Source organism: Trypanosoma brucei, chromosome 3 (assembly GCF_000002445.2).
Source record: "Trypanosoma brucei brucei TREU927 chromosome 3, complete sequence".
NCBI lineage: Eukaryota > Euglenozoa > Kinetoplastea > Trypanosomatida > Trypanosomatidae > Trypanosoma > Trypanosoma brucei.
Window position 1 is genome coordinate 694896 of NC_007276.1, and position 20963 is coordinate 715858.

A 20963-nucleotide genomic window follows, 5' to 3' on the forward strand; every position below is an offset into this window, starting at 1 on the left:
ATCGTCAAACTCATCAACGTCTTGCACGTTCCCTGTAGAAATTCCACCATGTGTTGTGTTGTGAAGTCCCCGCTGGTGTCGCCTGCATGACGCGCGTGGTGTGTTGGCATGAGATGAAGGACAAGTTCCAAATGGGTCAACATATGAAGGAACTGACTTTTGCATTGAGATTGCTCTTATCGTCACCAGTAATCCCTTTTGCCTTTGATTTTTTTTTAAAATGGAGCTTCTTCTCACAAATGTAATGACTTCCACCTCACCAAACTCACACAACGACGGTCTAGAAGACGAAGGGGGGAAATGACGTTATAATGTGGGAAAAGATGTCTGTTTTCTTCGCGTTTTAATTTTATTTGGGGACCTTTGTATAAATTGCCTTAACAAACATTCATGAACACTAAATAACCCCTGCAACACAAATTCTCAGTTGAAGAAGAGAAGATACGGAGGAAAAGAATAATACGAAAAACAAAAACTGATAAATTAAGTCAGTTCGGAACACATGCAAAGAAGATGTGAAAGCTTCTACTTGTACAACTAACAAAAGCAATTTCGTTATACAATGAAAAAACACAGCGGCAGGTGGAAAAAAAACATTCTTCTAGAGAAAAAGCAACAAGTCTATGCCCGATAGATCCTCTTCCTCCTACCCCCTTCGGTACTTAGAAGGCAGAAGAAGCAGAGGGAGATCGTACCCACAAGCGGGAAATGATCGTTGTATGGTAGAGAAGGAACCGGATTCCAACTCTGCTGCTCACTTATGATACGCAAACTGCTTAGCATTACACACACACGCACACACCCTTATCAACTCGCATGAATCTCCGTTACTTCCGCTTTGCCGGCCGCTTTCGCAGATCCTCTGGCACGTAATCACGCCTATGATCCAAAGGCTGTTCGTAGTTGAGATGCCGCCTTAGCGTTTCATGTAGATGTGTGGCTGGAGCCGTATCCTCCAAATGTTCAGATCCGCTTCCACTTGATGTTAATTTGGTGGTCTTCGCGGTGTTGGCGGATGTAGAGGTACTTTCCGTCTTTGTTGTTGATGTTCCCGCAGGTGACGATGGCTTCGGCATGTGATGGCGGTGCTGCTTACTCACGGGTTCCTGTTCAAGGTGAAAAGAGGAAGAGTACCGAGTTGTCTCGGTCGTCTTCGAAGACGAGCCTTCAGCATTGTGGAAATGCCGGTACACGTCACAGCAACCTTCTCCAAGCAGAGAAACAATGGGCCGGGCAGCGGCCGCAACATTGGCCGTTGGCACCGTACCACGGCGTCTAGTGAACTGTGGGGTTCCGCCCTCAGTGAGGCTGCTAGTGTGAGCTGAAGAGAGCCACGAAGAGGAATCAGCGGCATCTATTTCCATTAGCAGTCTCCTTCGAACATCCCGCTCCACTGGTTCAGTGGAATCCTCGTCATCGTCATCTGTCGTTGCTGTTGCCCTCCCGTCAGTCACAGCAATTCCGACACGTTGTTTGGGATACGTTGGTTGTCTCCCTTCAGCCGCCATACTCGCTTCCCGCAGCTTTTCCCCAAACGTCTTCTCCGTCTTTCGAGGGTCAAACTCACGCATCCACTCGAATATGAATTTTGTAATGGGGTCACGAATTCCAGTTGAAGGTGCAGCTTTCGCCGGATCATCTCCCGCGGAGGCATAAGAAACATCAGCTGGAGCAGCAGGAAGAGAGTGGCTTCGCTCCACCCTTGTGTGCCTAACCACCTCAGACATCACAGGAGACTGCCTCTGAGCCGCCAACCTCTCATTCAGCATGCTTTCCAAAATATGTTGCTGTTGTTTCTTCTCCCTCTCCACACGGACGATGTGCTCGTGCTCCCAATCCCACATCATCACAAATGAATACCGCATCATCTCTTCTTGCTCACACACCAACTGCCGGCGATGGTACTCGCCCTCCTCACACAAACGACGTGCCTCAGCGAGCTGCTCCTCATGGATGGCCCTGTGGACAAGTTGAGGCTCTCCGGATACTGGGAGATGTGGAGGGACGGATGAAATGGGGAGTAGAAGTGGCAGGGGCGGAACCGTTTCTTCCGGAACATTCGGCGCCGGTATCTCTTGTCGCAGCGGTGGGACATCTAAAACCGCGACTTGCGTAACAGTGCCACCGAGTCCACTAGACTGCAAATCAGGAAGTTCAAGCCGTGGTAAAGTCTCCTCAGTTGAGCATGGTAGCCGCGGGTCTTCAGTCATGGGACCCGGACCCTCTGTCATTTGGCGCCACTGCTGCATCCCTTCGTGTAACTGCTCTGCTGCTTGCGGCAGCAGCCGCGCAGTGGTTAGAAGTTGAGTTACCGGTGCCACATCGAGGACGATTCTGATCGTGTTACCCCCAACCGCCCCATCAGAGATGACCGCGGGATCCCCGATAGCACCTTCCACTGCCACAGCAACATTGGAAAGCGTCGCGGCTGATGGGGTTACAAAATCGCCACCGGTAACTCCGCCTACGTCTTGTTGTTGTTTCAGCTGCGGCTGCAAATGAGCACTAGTAGTCTCTATCTCTGCTGACGGTGACCGAAGTGGATCATCACCCGCTCGGATGATTTCATGAACCCACTGCGGGCTTTCCTGTGTCATTACGCCTTCCAACTGAGCATGCGCTGAATGAAGCGAAGGAGATCCCACACTGGGTGTTGCTTCTGCCTTTCCTTCTTGGGCGCTTTCATCATTCCTGATGCCACATTCCTCTTCAACAGAGTCTTTTTCGGCACCTTCCACCGCATCCGCGATGACCCTTACCAACTCCTCTTGAATGTGGTGCAGTAGTGTTTCCTCCCGGCTCACACTTTCAAATGCAGGAGCACCGAAAGAACCGTAACGGTTCCTTAAACCTTTCACAGTTTCTGCCATTTGTAGTTGTGTTATGTCACCTGGTTCTTCGTCAGAGGCAGCCCTATCATTCTCCAGAATTCTATGGATTTCAGCTCTCACAATGTCACTTTCGAGAAGCTGCATCAGTTCGCCAAATAGGTCTCCCTCAACTCCTTCTTCAATGACACAGCGAATCACGTCGCTAGAAATGAGTTCACATAGCCGCCGCTCAAACCTCTCCCCCACGCCTTCTTCGAAGGAAGTGGACGGTTCACCGAATTTCCGTTTGTTGCCACCAATCGAGAGCTCCTTAATACGCTCTAAACGACGCCTTGCCTCCAGCAGCGACTGCGCCTCAACAGCGCGCAGCTCAGCTCGACGGCGCGGAGTTAACTCATCGCGCTCAACACCGTAGAAGTAGGCATCACACGGCCGCTCAAGTCCTCCTTCAACATTGTTTGTAGGAGGTGGTACGTGAAGATTAACATCAAAGGCATTTTGGACCATCCGCTTCCGGGCCAACTCGTCTGGGGTGAGATTGTCGCCGAGCAAAACAACGCTGCGCATAAACATCGCTTCCGCCTCACGCCGACCACAGCCACGGCTGTCACCAATGGCGGCAGCAGCTGCGGCGTCCTCAAACGTACGTGTTAAACCACCCTCGAGCCTAACAGTATCCGGTAGGTCGTCTCGGAATGAAGGAAAAGATGAAGCGAGGGCAATTTCTTCGGTATTCTCAAATCCACGGGCTCTATTAATCTGTGCGTTCTTGACATCAAACGCATAAGAAGGCACAACAGATCCGATATTCTCTTGAGTGGCACTTAGGGAAGGCTGTGAACCGTTACCTCGTGGGGATGCAGCGCTGTTCCTCTTGGACTGCGACGCAGAAGTGGCACGGCCCTTTGCCGTTCCACCCGATGATAGCCCACTTCCACGCTTAACGGCTACACCTCTCATTTTCGCTGAGGCCGGCAACGACCCGCTTGCCCTTCGGTCTTTAGAGACGGAGCCACGCTTCCCAGATTCAGGGTCACAAAAATCCTTCGCGGCCTCCCCTCCTTCATCATCAGAAAGAACCACAACCTCTTCCGTTCGTGCCTTCCCGCCAGCTTGAGGTGAGGGGCTGGGAGAAGTTGTGGTGGCCCCTTCACCTTCCCCTGGAAGGAGCACAACCTTGAAGGGCCCCTTCGTTGTTGACTGGGCCCCCTCACCCCCGCTGGGCTCAGCAGAAGTCCCCGGTTTGTTTCTAGCGACGCTCTTTTCGGGTGGCTGCCTTCTTCCCACCTTTCGCGCAGGCAAGCCACCGCGCCGGGCCTTTGATGGCTGATTACGACCTTGGAAAGGTGAAACTTTGCTCACAGGGGTCCGCGTGCCCGTTTCGCACAGCACCTTGGACACCATTTGCTGCATCGCGCGCTGTTGCTGTAACTGCGATGCATGCTGCATTCGTTGTTGACGCACTTCCTGAGCCGCAATGATACGCTTAGTCTCTTCAGCGTTCACCCGCTGTTGGTTCATCGTGAAATTGTGCATAGCCTCCGCCGCGGCCTTCTTCTCCCTTTCAAAGGCATCCTTCTGATTCTGCACGAGTTCCGTCCACGCCCGACGCTCGTCACGCAAAATACGTTCGTATTGTTGGTGAACCCGCTGCAGCTCCTCCTTTATTACGTGAGGGGGAGGGATGGGTCGCGGGGGGGGAATCGGGGGCTCAGGCTGATTAGACATAATTGTGATAACGGGCGGAATCGATCGTTGCGGGCTTCGACGTAGTTGCTGGTGTTGCTGCTGCTCCGTTCGCTGAACCATTCCTGTGGTATGATGCAGCTCTGGTACTTGCATGGCTTCTGGAACGTACAAATTGAACAGTGGATCGGGACGCGGTGCCATAAGACGCCTCCGCGCCGCCTCCTGTTGCTCCTTTGAGTGTCTTCGAAGGCTTTCCTCCTGCGCTGCGGATAGTCGCTCGAGCAGTCGGCGCTGGTCCTGAAGCTCCTCTATCAGTTCCCTGGGTATCGTTGGTAAGGATCCAGCTACAAGCCTCGCCAACTCCTCTACTGACGGCGGCTTCGCCTTCGCGGCACGAGGCGGCGGTGACACAACCGGTGGCGCGGCCTCCCCTCGCACCGCGCTGCCCTTTTTCCCAGTAAAAACGGGTATCTCATTTTTAGGACAGTGAATCCGCTGGGCCTCCTGACAGCGATGGATGCACGCCACAACGTCTGGACGATCTGACTGTACACTATAATCAAGAAGCCGCATCGCCTCTTTCACACTTTCAGAGTCGGGAAAGATGTCCCGAAGGTTGTCACTAGATGTGCCTCGTTGCTGCGCTTCCAGCAGCAATACGTCGTTGCCCCGTGCAGCCGCAGAACCGTGAAGTATCGGCGCCACATAACGGTCCGGATCAAAGTCGGATTCTCCAGCTGAAGACGAGGAGTCCTCAACGCCAGAGCCTGCTTCATGGATGCCTATGATGCTGTGAGCCTTGCGCACACGACGGCCCTGCCTGTTTTTGATTCTCTCCATACGAAGTTTCAGCCTTCCGAGATCGTCAAGGATAGCCTCCGGGGAATCGTGATCGGGCGCGTTGCCCAAAGGAGGTGACAAGAGACGAGATGGCGTGAGCACTTCCTTTTCAGTAAGCAACGCCTCATCATCTCCCCGCAGCTTTTCCTCACGCGCGACCTCCCGCCAAATATCATTTATTCGATAGGTATCTGGATGTATCGTTTGACCCTTCAGCTCTTCCCGTGTGCGGTGAAGAGAATCCTTCCAATGAGACTGGAACTCACGTTCGGCCGTCTCGTCGTCCACATCGTCGTGGTCATGGCCTGCTGTGAAACTGCCATCGCCATCAGAGAAGACAAGACCGGCATCAGACTGCAAATGCCCATCTGCATCAGCCATCATTTCGAAGCTGTGAAACTCTTGCAGCACCTCACGCCTTGAGGCAGCTGCCGTCTCGGACACCGCGCCACGGACGAGACTGGGAACAGTAGTGGCAACACTCGTGGAGGGCCTCATGCGCTTGTAAAGGAGTGTGGGTTTTTCGGTTCGTATGGGAATTGTGAGAGACATTGCAGCAAAAAGTTACGGCAACGTTTCCCGGCAGTAACCTTTCCTTGGTTTACTAGTTGTCACCGCCTTATGTTGATAAACAGGGATTGTTTTCCCGCCTGGTCCCTTACTGTTCACGCTTGCACGTGGCTTCCGTGGAAACTATATGCCAGTGACGGAGGAATGAGCGGTCCGAACAAATTGCAGAAGCCCGTTCACACCACTGGGTGCCTTTCCGGCCCCTCTCCTACTCGAAGTTGGCTGATTACAATTTCCTTTCCTCTTTTGTTCATTGTGTTCCAAAACCACATGACGCATGCAGATGTGTAAGAATTGACAGATTTGTTGTGGTGTGACAAAAATAAACAAGAAACAGTTATCTGAAAGGAAATTAACGACGTTAGCATATGGTCCTTGTGAATAAAAATACAAGAAAAAAACTAACAAAGTTATCCTTTTAACGTTAAAAGGGTCAAATCGAAAGCAAGGGCGGGCACACAGCCTGTTTCTTTTTTATTGTGTGTGGATGCTGCTGGAACCCTTAAACAGAAAAAAAAATAAGCAGAAACAACGAAAAACGCCCCGAGACCCAAATGTGCAGTGGTTCGCTCAACCATTATATTCGCCTCAGCAGCTGGAGTTTTCACTACAACGCACTCCTTCGCCCCCTGCTAAGGTAAGTGTTAGATTGAAAAGAATAGAGGTGGAGCACCGCTCAAATCGTACGGTTTCCATGGCGCTGCGCCACTGGAACGGTGCAGGAGTACCACACAATCTACCTCCAAAAGTGATGAGGGAAGCTACTGCCATCATTCCGAACGTGACACAGGTGCTTGAGCTCATAGCCCCAGCCACGATCCTCTCCATTAACGATCTAAGAACCATTTTTCCCAGAATGTGCGGGCTGTATCCTCTACTGCCAGTTCAAAGACTTCAACATGACACTTGTCAGCCTCTTTCTCCAGTGATGTCTCCTTGTGCCGGCGACAAATCGGATCGTTGTATCGCACAATAAAAGTGAGGTCCTCATTGAACCCAGAAGTGTCAGCTTCACCTGTACTATTTTTGACTCCCACTGTCTCTAGAAGGGGTAGCCGCTCATCTACACGATGTTCCTCCTCCCTGCATGCCAGCCTGTGCTGCATCCATCGTCCCTGATACACGACAGCTCGGTCAAGATCGAAGTTTCCGTACCGTCGCACCAGGGGATCCAACACCACAGAGAAAGATTTGGGCGTCTTAACTATGTCATCCAGCTTGAGACAATGCATGAGGAGCCGATTATCTCCTCGAGGGTCAAAGCGAAACCGACCAAATGCATCTCGCTCCAGCAACAAACATTCCTTCACAAAAGCCTCCACAGGTGCTTCACATGGGTGAAGTCTTTCACCAGTCACAACGTCTCGAGGAAGGGCCTCAAACCGCAGCGTCGTATGCTGCAAAAGATGATCCGTACGTACGTCACTCGCAATAAGGGTGCGTAACAGAGCCGCAGCTCCCACCTCTGGGCTACCGCTTATACTCATCAACTGCACATAGTAACCACAGATGGCATAGAGCTCATACGCGAGAAGTCGTGACAATGGATCATGCCTTATAGCCGCATAGAGATGGGATTCGGGTTGTTGCCTTCTCCATGCAAGGTCCATGTCCAGCAGCAGCCGATGCGCTTCCATCTCTGCCTCCTCAAAAAGCGCACGAAGATCCCGCTGCGGTGATTGTCCCTCAAGCATCCGCTGAAACCCTTCAGCCAGCAACATTCGTGGCAGGGCCGGTAGCGGCACCATCTCCAGTGCGCCCAGCACGCGCTGGATGAGATGTTCCTGGTGGATGAAGGCGTGCCTGTAGAGAGCGGCGGCTGAACCCGGTCCCTCTACTCGCAACGGAATGACATTCCGAAGGAAACTCCACTCAACTCCTTTAGTTGTGGTGGCCGCGTAGGGCCCCGCTGCAGCAACAGCAGCCGCTGTGAAGCGGGATGGCGCTGCCGTTGCGGTGACGGGGAACCAACCCCTCTACTAACCTATCTAACTAAAGGATAGTGAGTGACTGTGGCACCCGTTTCTTGTTGAAATGAGGAGGTGAGAATAGAAAACGACGAACAAAGGGAAAGGAAACCGTGTGCTCCGGATTAAGCACCGTCTCCCTTACAACACTCAAAAATGCTCTCATTGGTTAATAATCCGCCAGCTGCATGCGATTACGTGGCACCCAGCGGCACTCGATACTTTTGTGTTGCTCTCCCTCCTGCACTCACACATTCTTAAACGCGATTTAATTAACTTCACTATCCCCTCCGGTGGGTCTCCCCTAAGTGGTTCTCTTCTTTCACCACCATCGAAACACACGTAACTTCTCTTATTCCTGGATCCCGCGTCCATGCAGCCGGACATATCAGAAGCGCATTCTCTCCACAGCAGCTCCTTTGCTTGAAAACAACACATATGCAGTAAGGTACAGACATAAAGTTAGGCTGTAATGGAACTCACTCTTTATCCTCTTCTATTGGAACTGGGGTCAACCGCGTTTTGTGTTTCGTTTGTTCGCCTTCCTACCGCGGCCCTTCACTTTTCGAGGCGCATGCCGCACGTATCCGGGAACCTTCGCTGACGGATCGAGTGGCTTGTAATTTCGGTTGAAGCGCGACTTGTTGAATTCCTTCGCTGCGGCCTTCTTTCGTGCACGTGCGGAAAGCTCTTTGCCGGACCCTCCCTTGCTTCCACTTTTTGCTCCAGTGAGCAGCGCACGGTCCTTTGCTCTGCGACTCTTGTCAGGTTCTTCGTTGTCATCATCGTCATCATCACCGCTGTCATCCTTGAAGCGAATTGGCACCGAGTTACACGTTCCAGCTGTGCGTCTCGTCACGAGATCTCCAACTACGCGGAATGCCTCGGGATGCTGAATAAGGAAATCCATCAGACTTACGCCGAGGACACCGTCGAAACGTGCGTTAAAGCGGAACCACCTGCCGACAAGATTTCCAACATCACCAATGTACATGGGCCGAGGCTTGCGTGGCATCGCCATCAGAATTTCTTCCACTGCCTGCTGCTGTAGCTGCTTCACCCTCAGTTCACGATTCATCACTATTGGGAGATCCACCCATGGCAATGAAACTGATTCTCTTACGACTGATCCAGTGCGTACCGGCAGCATGCGCCGTAGCTCTCGCAACTCGTCTGCGCTCGGGGTTGTCTTTCGAGCGGATAAGGTGGGCTTTTTCTTTAGAGCTGGTTTACCCTCCTGAAGCAAAAAGCAATTCGAAAGAAAGCTGCGTAGCGGGCCCACATCACTTTGAAGCGTTAATGACCACAAGGTACGCTTCTCCACGTCCTCCACTGCGAGAGAGTATCCCGCAACAGCATCATAGAGAAAATGCATAAGAACAACAAGGTACTTTGCAAACGAGGGACCAAGCTTAGTTCCATAGCGACCCTCTAACCTTAGCACAGCGTCCTTGCGCGCTTTGTCCATTTGTATCAGCGCCTCGGGCCCCTTCAAAGTTTTCTTGACACCCCACGCAGCGCCCCATGCATCAATAACACCGACGGTTGTATACGGATATAAATAGCAGAGCGTCGCTTGCAGAGCCAGGTTTGGTGCCGAACTGTAGTGATTAAAGTACTTTTTCCTCTCGAACTCAGACGGAGGAGGGAATTTACATTCGGTCGCGTCGCCCTCACCGCTGTGTGCGTTATCCTTGAACCCATCGACAGTACTTCCACTCTCAGCTGAAGCAGCAGCGGTTGTGTTGCAGTGCTGTGTCCCGTCCTCAGCAACTATCGGCTGAATTAATCCTATTACTCGAGTTAATGCGCGTATAGCCATGTCCTTCAAGGTAGCGCCCTGGCTCGCCTTAAAGCGAGAAGAATGATCCACAAGCTCACGGAGTACATACGCCAGAACATGGTGCGCATGGGCCACACTCGCCGCTCCAAGAGAAGCTAAAAAACTGTTGGCAAGAACCTCCTCAAACGCACTGCGTTCCGTGCTGTAGAGCCGGACGAGATGCTGCAGTGCTCCCCGAAGGTCGCCTCGCGCAAGGGACGTCGACACGTTGTTGTCGAAGCGAAACAGTCTTGCTTTCTTAGTTTTTTTTTCGTCATCTCCCTTCTCACCCTGATTGGTGTTTGTGACTCCGGAAGCATCGAATAAGGAATGCAACTGAACGGGAACATGCAATAGTGGTTTCACAAAATGCGTAATCTCCTCCTCCTCCTCGCCCGGAAGTTCTTCTCTCATCGACTCCCCAGTTTCCCTGCTATACAGAAAAAAAAGGGCACGCATATGCACCGACTGGAATTTACCTGCATCCTTCACACCAGGAAGCGTGACCAAAAGATTGTTTGGCGTTGAAAACCACGCCGCTGCTGAGCCATCACACAAATTGCCCACTATTTCCTGCGTCGTTATTACCACTCGCCGCTCGCCTCCAAAGTAGTTGAAAGGGACTACTTCAGGGCTTGATGCCTCAATAGATTTCACGACAAGCTGCATTAAATGACCAAGACCGCTGCAGCGACAGGCCCAAGCCATGGCGTGCGCTCCAAGCGCATCGGCGGTTATTACCAGCACCTTCAATGGCTCGCTATCGGCCTCATCCCGCAATTGTGGTTTGTGCAATAACTCAGTCACTATATGACTTGCGGCTGCATGTGCAGCTGACCAAAATGCAACTGATCGCTCACTTGAAGCGCCACCAATGATGGCACGGGGGACACCAGGTAAAAGTTGCGGTTCCACACGCCCCTCATCATCTCCCCTCGGGAGCGGCGTCCACGGTCCTACGACAGGTCTGGCCGGCAGCTTATCGTCCTTTTTATTTTCCTCCTGCTCCCTCCCGGGAATTTTTTCTCCTTTCCTCTTCTTTTTACGTAACTGCGTTTCATCGCCGTTTGTCGCAGCAGCGCTGTTTCCGTTAGCCGTATCCCCCTCATTGCCGGTAGTTGCACCACGTGGTTGTTTGGCCCTTACTACCCCACTCTTATGGAAGGTACGGCGGTGCTGAAGCCAGTTCTTTGCGAAGCATTCCTGACCACAAAAAAAGCCCCGATCGGTAATAAGTTCCGCCTGACATAACGGGCACTGGAAGGATGACGCAGACTCATTGCAACCGTCACACTGACGCTGCATCTCAGACGACGCGCGAATTTTTTTTTATAATTGATTAGTAAACAATACCTTCTCCGGACACCCTGCACTCTTCCGCGTGGCGTGGGATACGCTGGAGGCTGAAACACCACAGAGCCACGTCCTCTTCCGCTCCTTTTCCACGGTCGTGGAAATTTGGTTAATGTTCAAGTTGAAGCTGCGTATGTAGGTGCTTCTGCGGCAGCTTAGGGAATCTTACATGCAAAAAGGATCATCGTTATGATAATGATGATGATGATGAAAAAGGGGAGGAGGGGAGTAGTAGAAAACGGATAGAAAAAAGTGAATGAGCATTCGTACGTGAGTGATTGAAGGCGAGACAAGGAAGAAAGGATAAACGTGAAGATAGCCAAAGGCTTCTTCACGGTGCTACCATTCAGATAAATTTCGATACCACTGCCAATAAGTCTTCCAAGGAAAAAAATAAAAAAAGATCTTAATAAAAGGCACGACTCCTAGCGACAAATACAAAAGATTCTTAAATCGATGTGCAAACACACACACACATATATACGTATACACGTATAAAAATGCAAGTTGTTACTCTATAAATTTGTCGCTTTGTGTTTTTTTTATGATTATTCTCTATAGTTGCTGAGTGGTAAAAACCGTACCACTCAGCAGTGATGTTTCGACCTGGGGGAGTACAAAATGTGCGACATGCTTGTATGTGTCGTAGTGGTCGATAAAAGCCGCTCCTCTGAGTTCGCATCAGGGCTCAACTTCAGCTCACTACTGGAACTTTCGGTTGGTGGTTGGGGAAGATGCTTACCTTTGGTTATTCTTTTTTTTCCACCTTTCGAAGGCGTCGTGCTCTGGAGCACTGGGCCGCTATGCGACGAAATGAGGAATCCATAACGTTTTGCCGCTTCGAGGTCTAACTTGTAAAATGCCTCGATATAAGACGGTGTCACGGAACGCGAGCTGTAAAACGAAGATCCACAAGCCTTCTTTGGAGTGCTGGCCACCGAAGCAACAGTGCGGTGGCTGGTGGTGCTGGCCCTCCTAACTATCCCCTTTAATGCATCCATATCCTCCTCATCAAGGGCGGTACCTTCGTTAGTCAGTGCGTTACTGCTTTCGTCCCTCGACAGTTTGGCATCCCGTAGACTGGATGTGCTGCGATGACAACAGCTCCCCTCTGCTTTAAAACGCCACACCGCATCTCGGCGGCGAACGGGTGAAATAATCGTTGCGGCTCCCGACTGGCCACCTACACACCTCCCTTCAGGTTTTCTCCCGTAGCGCGCGTCGCTCGGTACTTTGATGGGACCATACGGCTGTCGTGGTTCCTCGTAGTCGCTCCACACACCAGGGCCTTCTTCATATGGAACACGCGCCACCTTGATAGCTTTGCGGTCTGATTTGTAATCGCGGGGGCATCGGGGGTTGATCGGGGCAGGTCGTGACGCACTCACACGATGCTTAGCTCTCGCCTCAGAAAATAACTGCTGCCACACCTTTTCCTCACTCTGGCGCTTCCATCCGGCCGTTGGTCTCAAGTAGCCTGGTGGAACTTTGGGCCTGTTCACAGCTGGCCGACGTGATGAACCGCGACTCGGGCCCCCCTTACATGACCGTTTCTTGTTTCCCGCTTCATCAGTGTTCAACGCCGTGCTGGCGCTGAGAGTACTCTCGCCAAATCGGGGGGAAGAGGAACACCCACTACGAAGGGAGGCCCTACCCGCTGCCTCGCCCTTGAACCCGCTTCCTATAGTCTCGTCGTGCATTGTTGATAATGAAACATCAGGTATTGTCAAAGTTTCTTGACTTTTACTCCTGTGACTCAGCAGTCTTCTGCTTTCCTGTCGTGGCATAGGTGTGGAGGTGGGCGATCGCTCAGCCGATTCAAACGGAGCCTTACTTGATCCCATGAGGCTCGGTCCCACATTTTTCCCCGCTGCACTGTCACTGTTACTCCCCTTCCCAACGGTCCTCATCGAAAATGGGTCCACATCATCATCCTCGTCGCGAACACTTTCAAAAATAAATTCGGTAGTGATAGATCCCACTTCGACTCGGTCATCACTGACTGCAGCGGCATTGCTGTTTCCTTGGCCTCCGTGACCACCGTCCTCGGCATCATCACTGTCTAAAGAAATTGTCACCGTCGTAACAGACTGGAGGGGAGTGCCCGACACCCCACAATGTACTTTTGCCGCGGTGTCCCCACGCACCTTCACCTCCTCCTCCCCCGCCGACGATAACTCGCCGAAATCTATCTCGGAAAATCCTCTTGACGAGTTGCTATAGATGATATCATCATTGTAGGGACGTTGCGTCGTCGATCTCAGATCTGGGAAGGGCTCACCAGAGAATTGATTGAAGCAACATGTGGAACCTCCCCTACGCGCCACCGCAGCCTTCAGGGAGCAGGGGACAATATGTCGGTTCGCTAAAGAAAATGTAGCTTCCGCCTCCTCCACCGGATTTATGGGTCGCTTAAAAATGTCGCGGTTTGTTTTACCACCATCGGCCCTTGCAGCGTTCGGAACCCTTGACGGCCGTCTGCCAGAACCAGAAAGTGGCGTCTTATCGTTCCTTCTTGCTGTCTTGCAGGACTTCAAGACTGCAGAAGAACTTCTTCGCCCACTGTGACCTGCTTTCCGAGGTATCTCACTCACTTGATCCCTTGCAGCGGCAGCAGAACCGCGCAGAGGTGCTGATACGAAAGAGCCACTCTTATCGACGCGGCTAGTGGAACTACCAGCAACGGGAAACTGTGGTGAGGGTGAGCTCACTTTACTCACTGAACCTGTGGCTTCGGGAAGACTCTTTGATCGGTCACATCTCACAACAGCTACAGTACCCGTCGATGGTGCACGCACGGTCGCTGTGGTGGTGCCAGTGGAAGTGTTGAAGCTGGTGAAGTTGTTGTTGGAAGTGCGTGTCAAGGTGTTGGATGTGGGGTCCCACTCGAAGAAGACAACCTCATTGGGCGTATCCGAATCCGAAAGAGCTCTGTTATTACTCGTGTTTCTTGAGCACATCGCTGCGCTCAAAGCGGAAGTGAATGCCGAACCATCCTGTGTCGTGGACGCGTGTGATTCCGGTTCCGTCACGAGCGACCGGTCGTAACAGCGACTTGGATCCTCCGTCCCGCGAGGGGAAATGTGCGAGTGTTCTCCACAGCTCCCCTTTTGTGCGCCCCTCCTGGGCACTCCAACTCTTCTGTCAGATCCGCTGGCAACAACACTGGAGGGAATCGCACTGTAGGTGAGATGCAGGGCTGCCCTAGACTGAATTTCCTCTGCTACCAACTTTTCCCGAGCCAAATTCTCACACAGTGCAATATCCTTCATCTCAAGTCTGCACCTCCTCCTCTTCGCTTCGCACTCCCGGTACTCAGTTAATGACTTTAGCCCTAAACTGAAAACCCTCTGTATTTCTTCGCGTTCGTGACCTTCTGCCTGATACAGCTCAATCTGCCGTACATACCGTTCACTTTCTATAAGTGTTAGAAGACGTTGAGCCCACTCCTCCACCCAGTTTAAATGGCCCAATATTCCCATGTTACTCCCTCTATCGCTAATCATGCGCAACTGATTCTTCGCTTCCGATACGATGCTTCTCCTTTGACATGCTTCCTGGAGGTAGATGGGCTCACGTTGAAACGCTGTCAGCTCAATGCGATGGTAATGAACAATAAACTGGAAGGCTGCGGACTCCGCGCCAATCACAAGTATCCGCTTGCCCAGTTCCTCAGATACAACACTCCGCAACTGTGCTTTAACCTCCCATATCTCGTACGAGCGGTCCATTGAGGTAGAACACAACCTGTCGGGCGAGGGTCTACTAAAGGATCCTTGTCGGCCGCCTTGAACAGGGCTGTCGAATACCCCCCACGAGCCCGCGGGGGCACCGCTTACGCTTTGATATGTACCAGCCGATGGACCTTTCTTTTCCTTTTCTTGTGAATGGGAAGAAAAATCATTGCGCGACCTGCCACCTTGGCCCACCACCGGAACGTCCGTCTCCAACTGAGCACCGCATGACAGCAGTGGAGGTCTGATTTCTTCACGTGGGGTCCTGAGCGGCGACATGCGCTGGATTGGGCAGGTCCGCACCCTTTCCCCTCTTCGGGAAGAAGAAGTTCTGGTAGGAACTGAGTTTGCTCTCCCGACTGCACCCGCTTGACTGCGAAGCTTACAGGATTGCGCTCCAGGCCCGCCCCGAGCTAAAACAGTTGCGTGCTTCACGGCACACCAGAGAAGCATTTCACGCAGCAATCGAACATAAGCTTTCGTGATTTTACGACGGTCCCTTTGCTCCTTTTCCATGATCATTAGCATATCCTTCTCATTCCTAACGGACTGCAGCGCCTCTATCAGTGGTCCTGTTCTGCAACGCTGCCGAGCCAATACTGCACCCGAAGCAACCGGGGTAATCGGTGAAGGAGAGTTGCGGTATCGCCCCGCTGCTCTCCTGAGAGCAACACTACCAGCAATATTCCTGCTGGTCTCTTCCTCGTCATCAGACGAGGCCCACACACCATCAAACTGAACCAATAAGGAGCTGATGTTGTACAACGTTGGGAAACTGCGGCCGCCACACACCCGTCTCTTCTTTCTATTGTACGTTGGCACAATAACAAGGGAATCCGCAGACGACTCATCTTCAGGCAGTGATGAAGAGGCCACGACGAGTGTTGGTGACATCCTGGCCTGTGGGTTCAGCCTCCCTCGCCTCTCTCTGAAGTCGGGGGTGTCAACGGGAGAAACTAATCGGCGATCGCAAGGGGTGGACAGGCGGCGAATGGGGGTGGACGCCCTCCGATTAATCAAAGGCGTATCAATGTGCCGTTGTGGCGAGACGTAGCGCCGAACGACTTGCCGCAGGGGGCTTGGAGATGAAACAAATCGTGATACGGCATGGGAACTAGATGGCGCACGCTCGGAGCGGCTTGTCCTGATGCTGATATTGGAAGGTGGTGGAGGGAAATGCGACTCGTCAGCAAACAAGCGTATTTGCTCTTCTGAAATTTCTACTACGCTACGATCCTTCAATGGCGAGGTTGGCAATGGTGACACCAGCCGGTTCACAATGGCACTTCGCGCAACGTCACGGCTCCGTTCTGAGCTGGCGGAAATTTCTTCTACTGAATGAAACTCGGAAAGTGGGCCACGGGAAGGCGGGCCGCCGACCGGCACATTCACGAGGACCGACTGCACGTCCTCCGAGGAGTAAACAGTTGGCTCGCTTCCCACAACTAATGACCTCTCCTCCACCTCTTCAAGCTGCACATCCTGAGGCTCAAACACCTGTGAGTGTACCTGCCCATCATCACTTTCCATTTATATGCCGTCTGCACTTCCCCTCCCCTCCACAAGCACACAAAAGTAGTTGTTCCTCAGGATGATTCACCGTCTATCTGGTACTCTACTAATCTATGCTAAGGAAAAAAGGTAAATAAATAAGACAACAATTAAAAGAAAAAAGAGATACAGATGCAAGGGAAGAGAAGAGGAAAACGTCAACTACACCTACACGGATGACTGTTAAGTGGTGAGGAATAAGTTCGCGGAGGGCATAACCTACGAGTAGAAAGAGGGTAAAGTAAACGGCAGCGGCACTAAAGCGCGCGCATCCGCTCTTACCCACGCCCGCGCTTCACTCCGCCCAACAGCACATCGTATTGTCCTCCCATGCCGAACCAAACAATCCGCTGTCACTTCCGTCCAAATGAAGGTATATCAAAAGGTTATGGAGAAGAAGAGGCGGAAGAAGAATAGAACAGGGAAGGACGATATAAAACAAAAGTAAATGCATTTGAAGCAGAAACGAAACAAAAACCACTGAAGGACACGGGGAGGCACAAGCAGATGAAGAAACGCTTGCGTCACTGGAATCCAGTGGAAGTGATTAAATATCCTCCCATCGATTCTCTTCCTGCTCAAAGACACCACAACGCACGTGGATACGCGTGCAGGGGCACAAACACACACTTGCGTCTGGTGCACTGTTGCAACTCTTGCTCCATGCAATTTCCTCCGGTTAGCCTTCGCACCAAACTAAGATATCACCTGTACAGTTATCGAGCTCTTGCAGGCAATCATCCATGGAGTCACTCTCGCAGGCGAGCATAACATTCCACCTAGATCCCCTCTCCAGAGTTGTCAAGCCCTCACGGAATGGCTGGTGTAAATCCAGTTGCTGTGAAATTAATTCAAAGAGTGAAACAGGCTTGTGAGTAGGCAGAACTCGAGTAATCCCTTCATTTGAAATCCGCAAACCATTTAGCAGAAGCAACATATCCTCCGGGCTGGTGTACACGGCTGGATTGGGCATCACATGAACATGATGGTGGAGTGGTGATAGCGTAGTTTCCTGCGGCTCCAAGATTATCTTTGGTGAATGCATGGATTCGACATAACGCCTTAGGAGACCACAAAGTGAGGTTGCACTAGGTGTGCCACCAGCAGCTTGTGAACCGGCAGGGTGAGCGTCAAATGCACCATGTGACCAACCCAATTGCTCATCCAGCTCAGCAATAGTTGTCTGTTTGTGTTGTCGGAGCAATGGGCAGACGTACTCCTCTACAAAGCAAACAACACCTGTAGGAGGAGTGGAAAATGGGAGTACAACTCGCACATAACGAGTTGTCGTATCCGTATTATCGACGTGCCACTCAAAAAAATGTGGTAAACGATGTACCGCCGTCGTAGCCAGGCACCTTGCCCCTTCTTCTTTCACTGTAGAGTTCCAGCGCTCACCCTTCACGTCATTAGGTAAATACGCATACAGTTCGGTCTCACTTAGCAAGACGTACTGCCCCGTTTCCCCGCTACCACGCTCCAGGTGATGTAAATGAGCCTCCCTTCTAATTTTCGCTAGCAGCTCCCAGAGGCACGCATCATCCTGGTCGCAGACGGGCCGAACCATCTCCACCTTCGCGAGGAGTTGCCCATTCCGGCACTGACGGCCGACGCGACGCAACAGCGATGGAAGGTCGCCGAACATCGGGGCGAAACGCGAACTCCAAGAGAGGGCCTCAGCTATCAACCCCAACGGAATATCCACATCAGCGGGAAAAAGACGTACAATGAGGCGAGCATAGAGCAGCCATGGACTGACCGGCCCTTTGTACGCCGAAACAATAAGGTCCACATCATCCCTTTTCTCCTCCCCGTGTGATGATGCGTTTGACAGCACTTCAAAAAACAAACCATCAAATGCCTCCACAAAGGAAGTAAGCGAACCGAGAGTCACCACAAAAGAACCCCAACGAATGCGGCGCATTAACCTGCGAACTGGGACGCCCGAAGGGGCAGAAACATGGGGCAAAATCAGGTCAAACACAGCGTGCAGAATAGTCTGAACAAAATGCAAAAGTCGATCCGGCCTCTGTGTTTTTAGCACTCGGGAGATCTGAGCCTCAAAAGTTAACCGAGAGGAAACGGCAGGAGGTGGAGGCGGAGGCGGAGTGGCGGGCAAGGAAAACGCAGGAGTCAAAACCTCGCCTTTCGCTGTGTGATTTGTCAACACAACATTGCACAGCTCCTCGTCAATCCGATAAGGTCCTTCGGCGGAGCGCAAAATGTCCAGGAGCTCTTTGGATTGCAGCGAAAGCCGTTCCACCTGCAACCAGCGTTCCAGTAGGGTAAGTGGAACCACACAGCTACCGTTCTCACGCATAGCACCCCTGCAACAGGTGAAAAAAGGTTCAATCGCCTCTGTATAGAGCTGAAAGGCACTTCTTGATGTTGTACGAAAGGCTTCAAATGCTCGTAGAGCCCGATCCTCCCGCACTGACAACCGAACGGCATCACCATCCCTCAAGCCACATTGAATGTTGATACTAGAATCACCTTTGGCAGTATCTGCAGCGAGGACATCATAACGAAGTAGCACATTTAACAATGTGTCACTATCGCCGTCGTTTTTGCCATTGTTCTTCGGTAGAAGAGCGCCGCACAACTCTCCATAAGTTACAGGAACGTTACCAAAGTGTCGTTTTCTCAGAAACGCCACAGCACGCACTACGAGATCCGTCTCGCGATGAAATGTAAGATCTGATGGTGAGGCAGCAACACAGGGCTTTTGCAACCCCTCACTATGTCCCGCTGCCAACCACTCACTTACCTCTTCGGCGGTAACGTTATCAGACGGTCCGGTGAGGTGCCCGTGCATAACGACCAGTTTCCCTTCCACATTTACCACATTAAAGTGTGCGGGGAACTGTGTTAAGGCCTCTGTGAGACTTTTCTCACCTATCCAAGCTGAAGCAGCGGGCCAACATACCGTAGCAGATAATTCACTAATCGGTATACCCGTCGGCTGCTTAACCAATGAAGCCTTGACTGTTTGCATCAACTCCAGCGCCATGGACAACCGCGCTTCTTCCGAAAACTGTAGGCGGCAGGCCGGTTGAGCTGGCCCAAGACGCTTGTAGTTGCAGTCAAATGCACTCAAGGTCCAGCAGAGCGTCGCATCTGCCGCGAATGCCGCTACATCATCCCTCGTCATGTTCCGTAGCGGCTGGGGAAGATCATCACCACCCCTCTCCACCAGTTCTTCCACGCGCTTTCGGGCCACCTCAATCCACGCACCGGAGAGTACTTCATCAGTCTTAACACTTTGTTCCACACCACGTTGTATGAGCGGTCCAACTTCTTTATTCCACCAGAGTTGCAGCGCAAAGAGGCGGGGAGATCCCAGTTTCATAGCGTCCGGATGCAAGGTAAAGCAGCCATCTTGGCGCTGATGTAGTAACGTGTCACTGGTGGCAAGTGACACAGCGCCCCTTACGAGGGTTGCAGCAGTACGATACGCCTTATTGTTGCAATTGGAGCTACACAATCCCCTTGGGTGAAGAAGGGCGACACACGAGTCAATATGCAATTCGTTTTGTAACGATAAGTCGTGCGATGCTCCGCAAATGGCGGGCCCCGGAGCACGAGGAACCAAAGGAGGTGAGACACCAGCCCCATAAACTATTCGAAAGTGTAAGTAAGGAACTACAACACCGTGGAGCAGTGTGAGAAGCGTCTCATCACAATCCTCATGCATGTTCAAATCAAGGTCAGCGCACGAACCCACATTAACACAAACAATGGAAGAACGACGGCAAAGTCCTCTTGAAGTTTGTCCACCACCAACACACGGTGGCGCCTTGTCCCCTACTGTTGTACAAACCAGTCCCCGCTGCTGAAGCGCAAGCATATTTTCTTCAAAGGAGGCGACTGCCAGACGGTTATCGGTACTTTGGTCCATTATCCCTGCATAATAGGGACGATGGCCATTGCACCGTAGGAACAACCGCTGCGCATCTTCCCAGCGGCACGCCGCCTCGCAGTTAATCGGCAGTGCGTACAACGCCTCCAATTGTTGTGTGATCAAGGAACGATTTACCCGTGACGACGAAGGCTGCAAGACACGCTCCAGTTGAGCCCATGCTTTCTTCATGGAACACACCGCTAAACACTACTTATAATGGGCGATTTCAAAAAAAAAAAGGAAGGAGGAGGAAAGGAGAGGAGAGGAGAGGAGAGGAGAGAAGGAAAAGAAGGGGGAAAAAAAAGTACAACCATGTTTCGAAGGCCACAACGCTTCAGTTGTTCTTTTTTTTTTGCGTATGCGCGCGTACGTGTTGCTTGTACAATCACGGGTGTGGAAATCCCAACCCGCTTAATCACACCTTTCCCCTTTTCTTGCACTCTCAACTCCCAACTGCTCTTTCCCCTCAGTCTTTCATTATTCTTCACAGTCAATTTAAGCTTCGTGAAGGTGTATTCGCGCATGCTCTCAGCCTCATCCCTTCTCTCCGCAAAAGTCCGCACAAATAAATTACAAACAATTTACAGCACACTGTCGCATCCCCCCACACAGTATTAGGAGCAGTAGCTCCTGCATTTATTCGTAACCTCCAGCCCACACCACCCAAGAGAGAGAAAAAAAAGATTCGTGCATAGATGAGACAGT

The 20963-nt window shown here is 51.8% G+C and overlaps 5 protein-coding genes across 5 annotated transcripts, besides 3 other annotated features; all 5 read right to left on the reverse strand.

Annotated features, from left to right (window-relative positions):
• Nucleotides 1–7801: part of a sequence feature (sequence corresponds to BAC RPCI93-48O8) that runs on past the window's edge.
• On the reverse strand, nucleotides 828–5912 carry Tb927.3.2730 (hypothetical protein, conserved; the record flags this gene model as incomplete). The annotated part of the gene is made up of 1 exon (XM_838773.1): nucleotides 828–5912. One exon carries the CDS (start codon nucleotides 5910–5912, stop codon nucleotides 828–830), a length of 5085 nt encoding a protein of 1694 aa, XP_843866.1.
• Tb927.3.2740 (hypothetical protein, conserved) lies at nucleotides 6758–7678 on the reverse strand (the record flags this gene model as incomplete). The annotated part of the gene is made up of 1 exon (XM_838774.1): nucleotides 6758–7678. One exon carries the CDS (start codon nucleotides 7676–7678, stop codon nucleotides 6758–6760), a length of 921 nt encoding a protein of 306 aa, XP_843867.1.
• Nucleotides 7802–20963: part of a sequence feature (sequence corresponds to BAC RPCI93-27C5) that runs on past the window's edge.
• On the reverse strand, nucleotides 8409–11024 carry Tb927.3.2750 (hypothetical protein, conserved; the record flags this gene model as incomplete). The annotated part of the gene is made up of 1 exon (XM_838775.1): nucleotides 8409–11024. One exon carries the CDS (start codon nucleotides 11022–11024, stop codon nucleotides 8409–8411), a length of 2616 nt encoding a protein of 871 aa, XP_843868.1.
• Tb927.3.2760 (hypothetical protein, conserved) lies at nucleotides 11660–16336 on the reverse strand (the record flags this gene model as incomplete). The annotated part of the gene is made up of 1 exon (XM_838776.1): nucleotides 11660–16336. One exon carries the CDS (start codon nucleotides 16334–16336, stop codon nucleotides 11660–11662), a length of 4677 nt encoding a protein of 1558 aa, XP_843869.1.
• Nucleotides 17037–20447, reverse strand: Tb927.3.2770 (hypothetical protein, conserved; the record flags this gene model as incomplete). Its single annotated transcript, XM_838777.1, has 1 exon — nucleotides 17037–20447. The coding sequence occupies one exon, from the start codon at nucleotides 20445–20447 to the stop codon at nucleotides 17037–17039; it is 3411 nt and encodes a 1136-aa protein (XP_843870.1).
• Nucleotides 20506–20541: a microsatellite.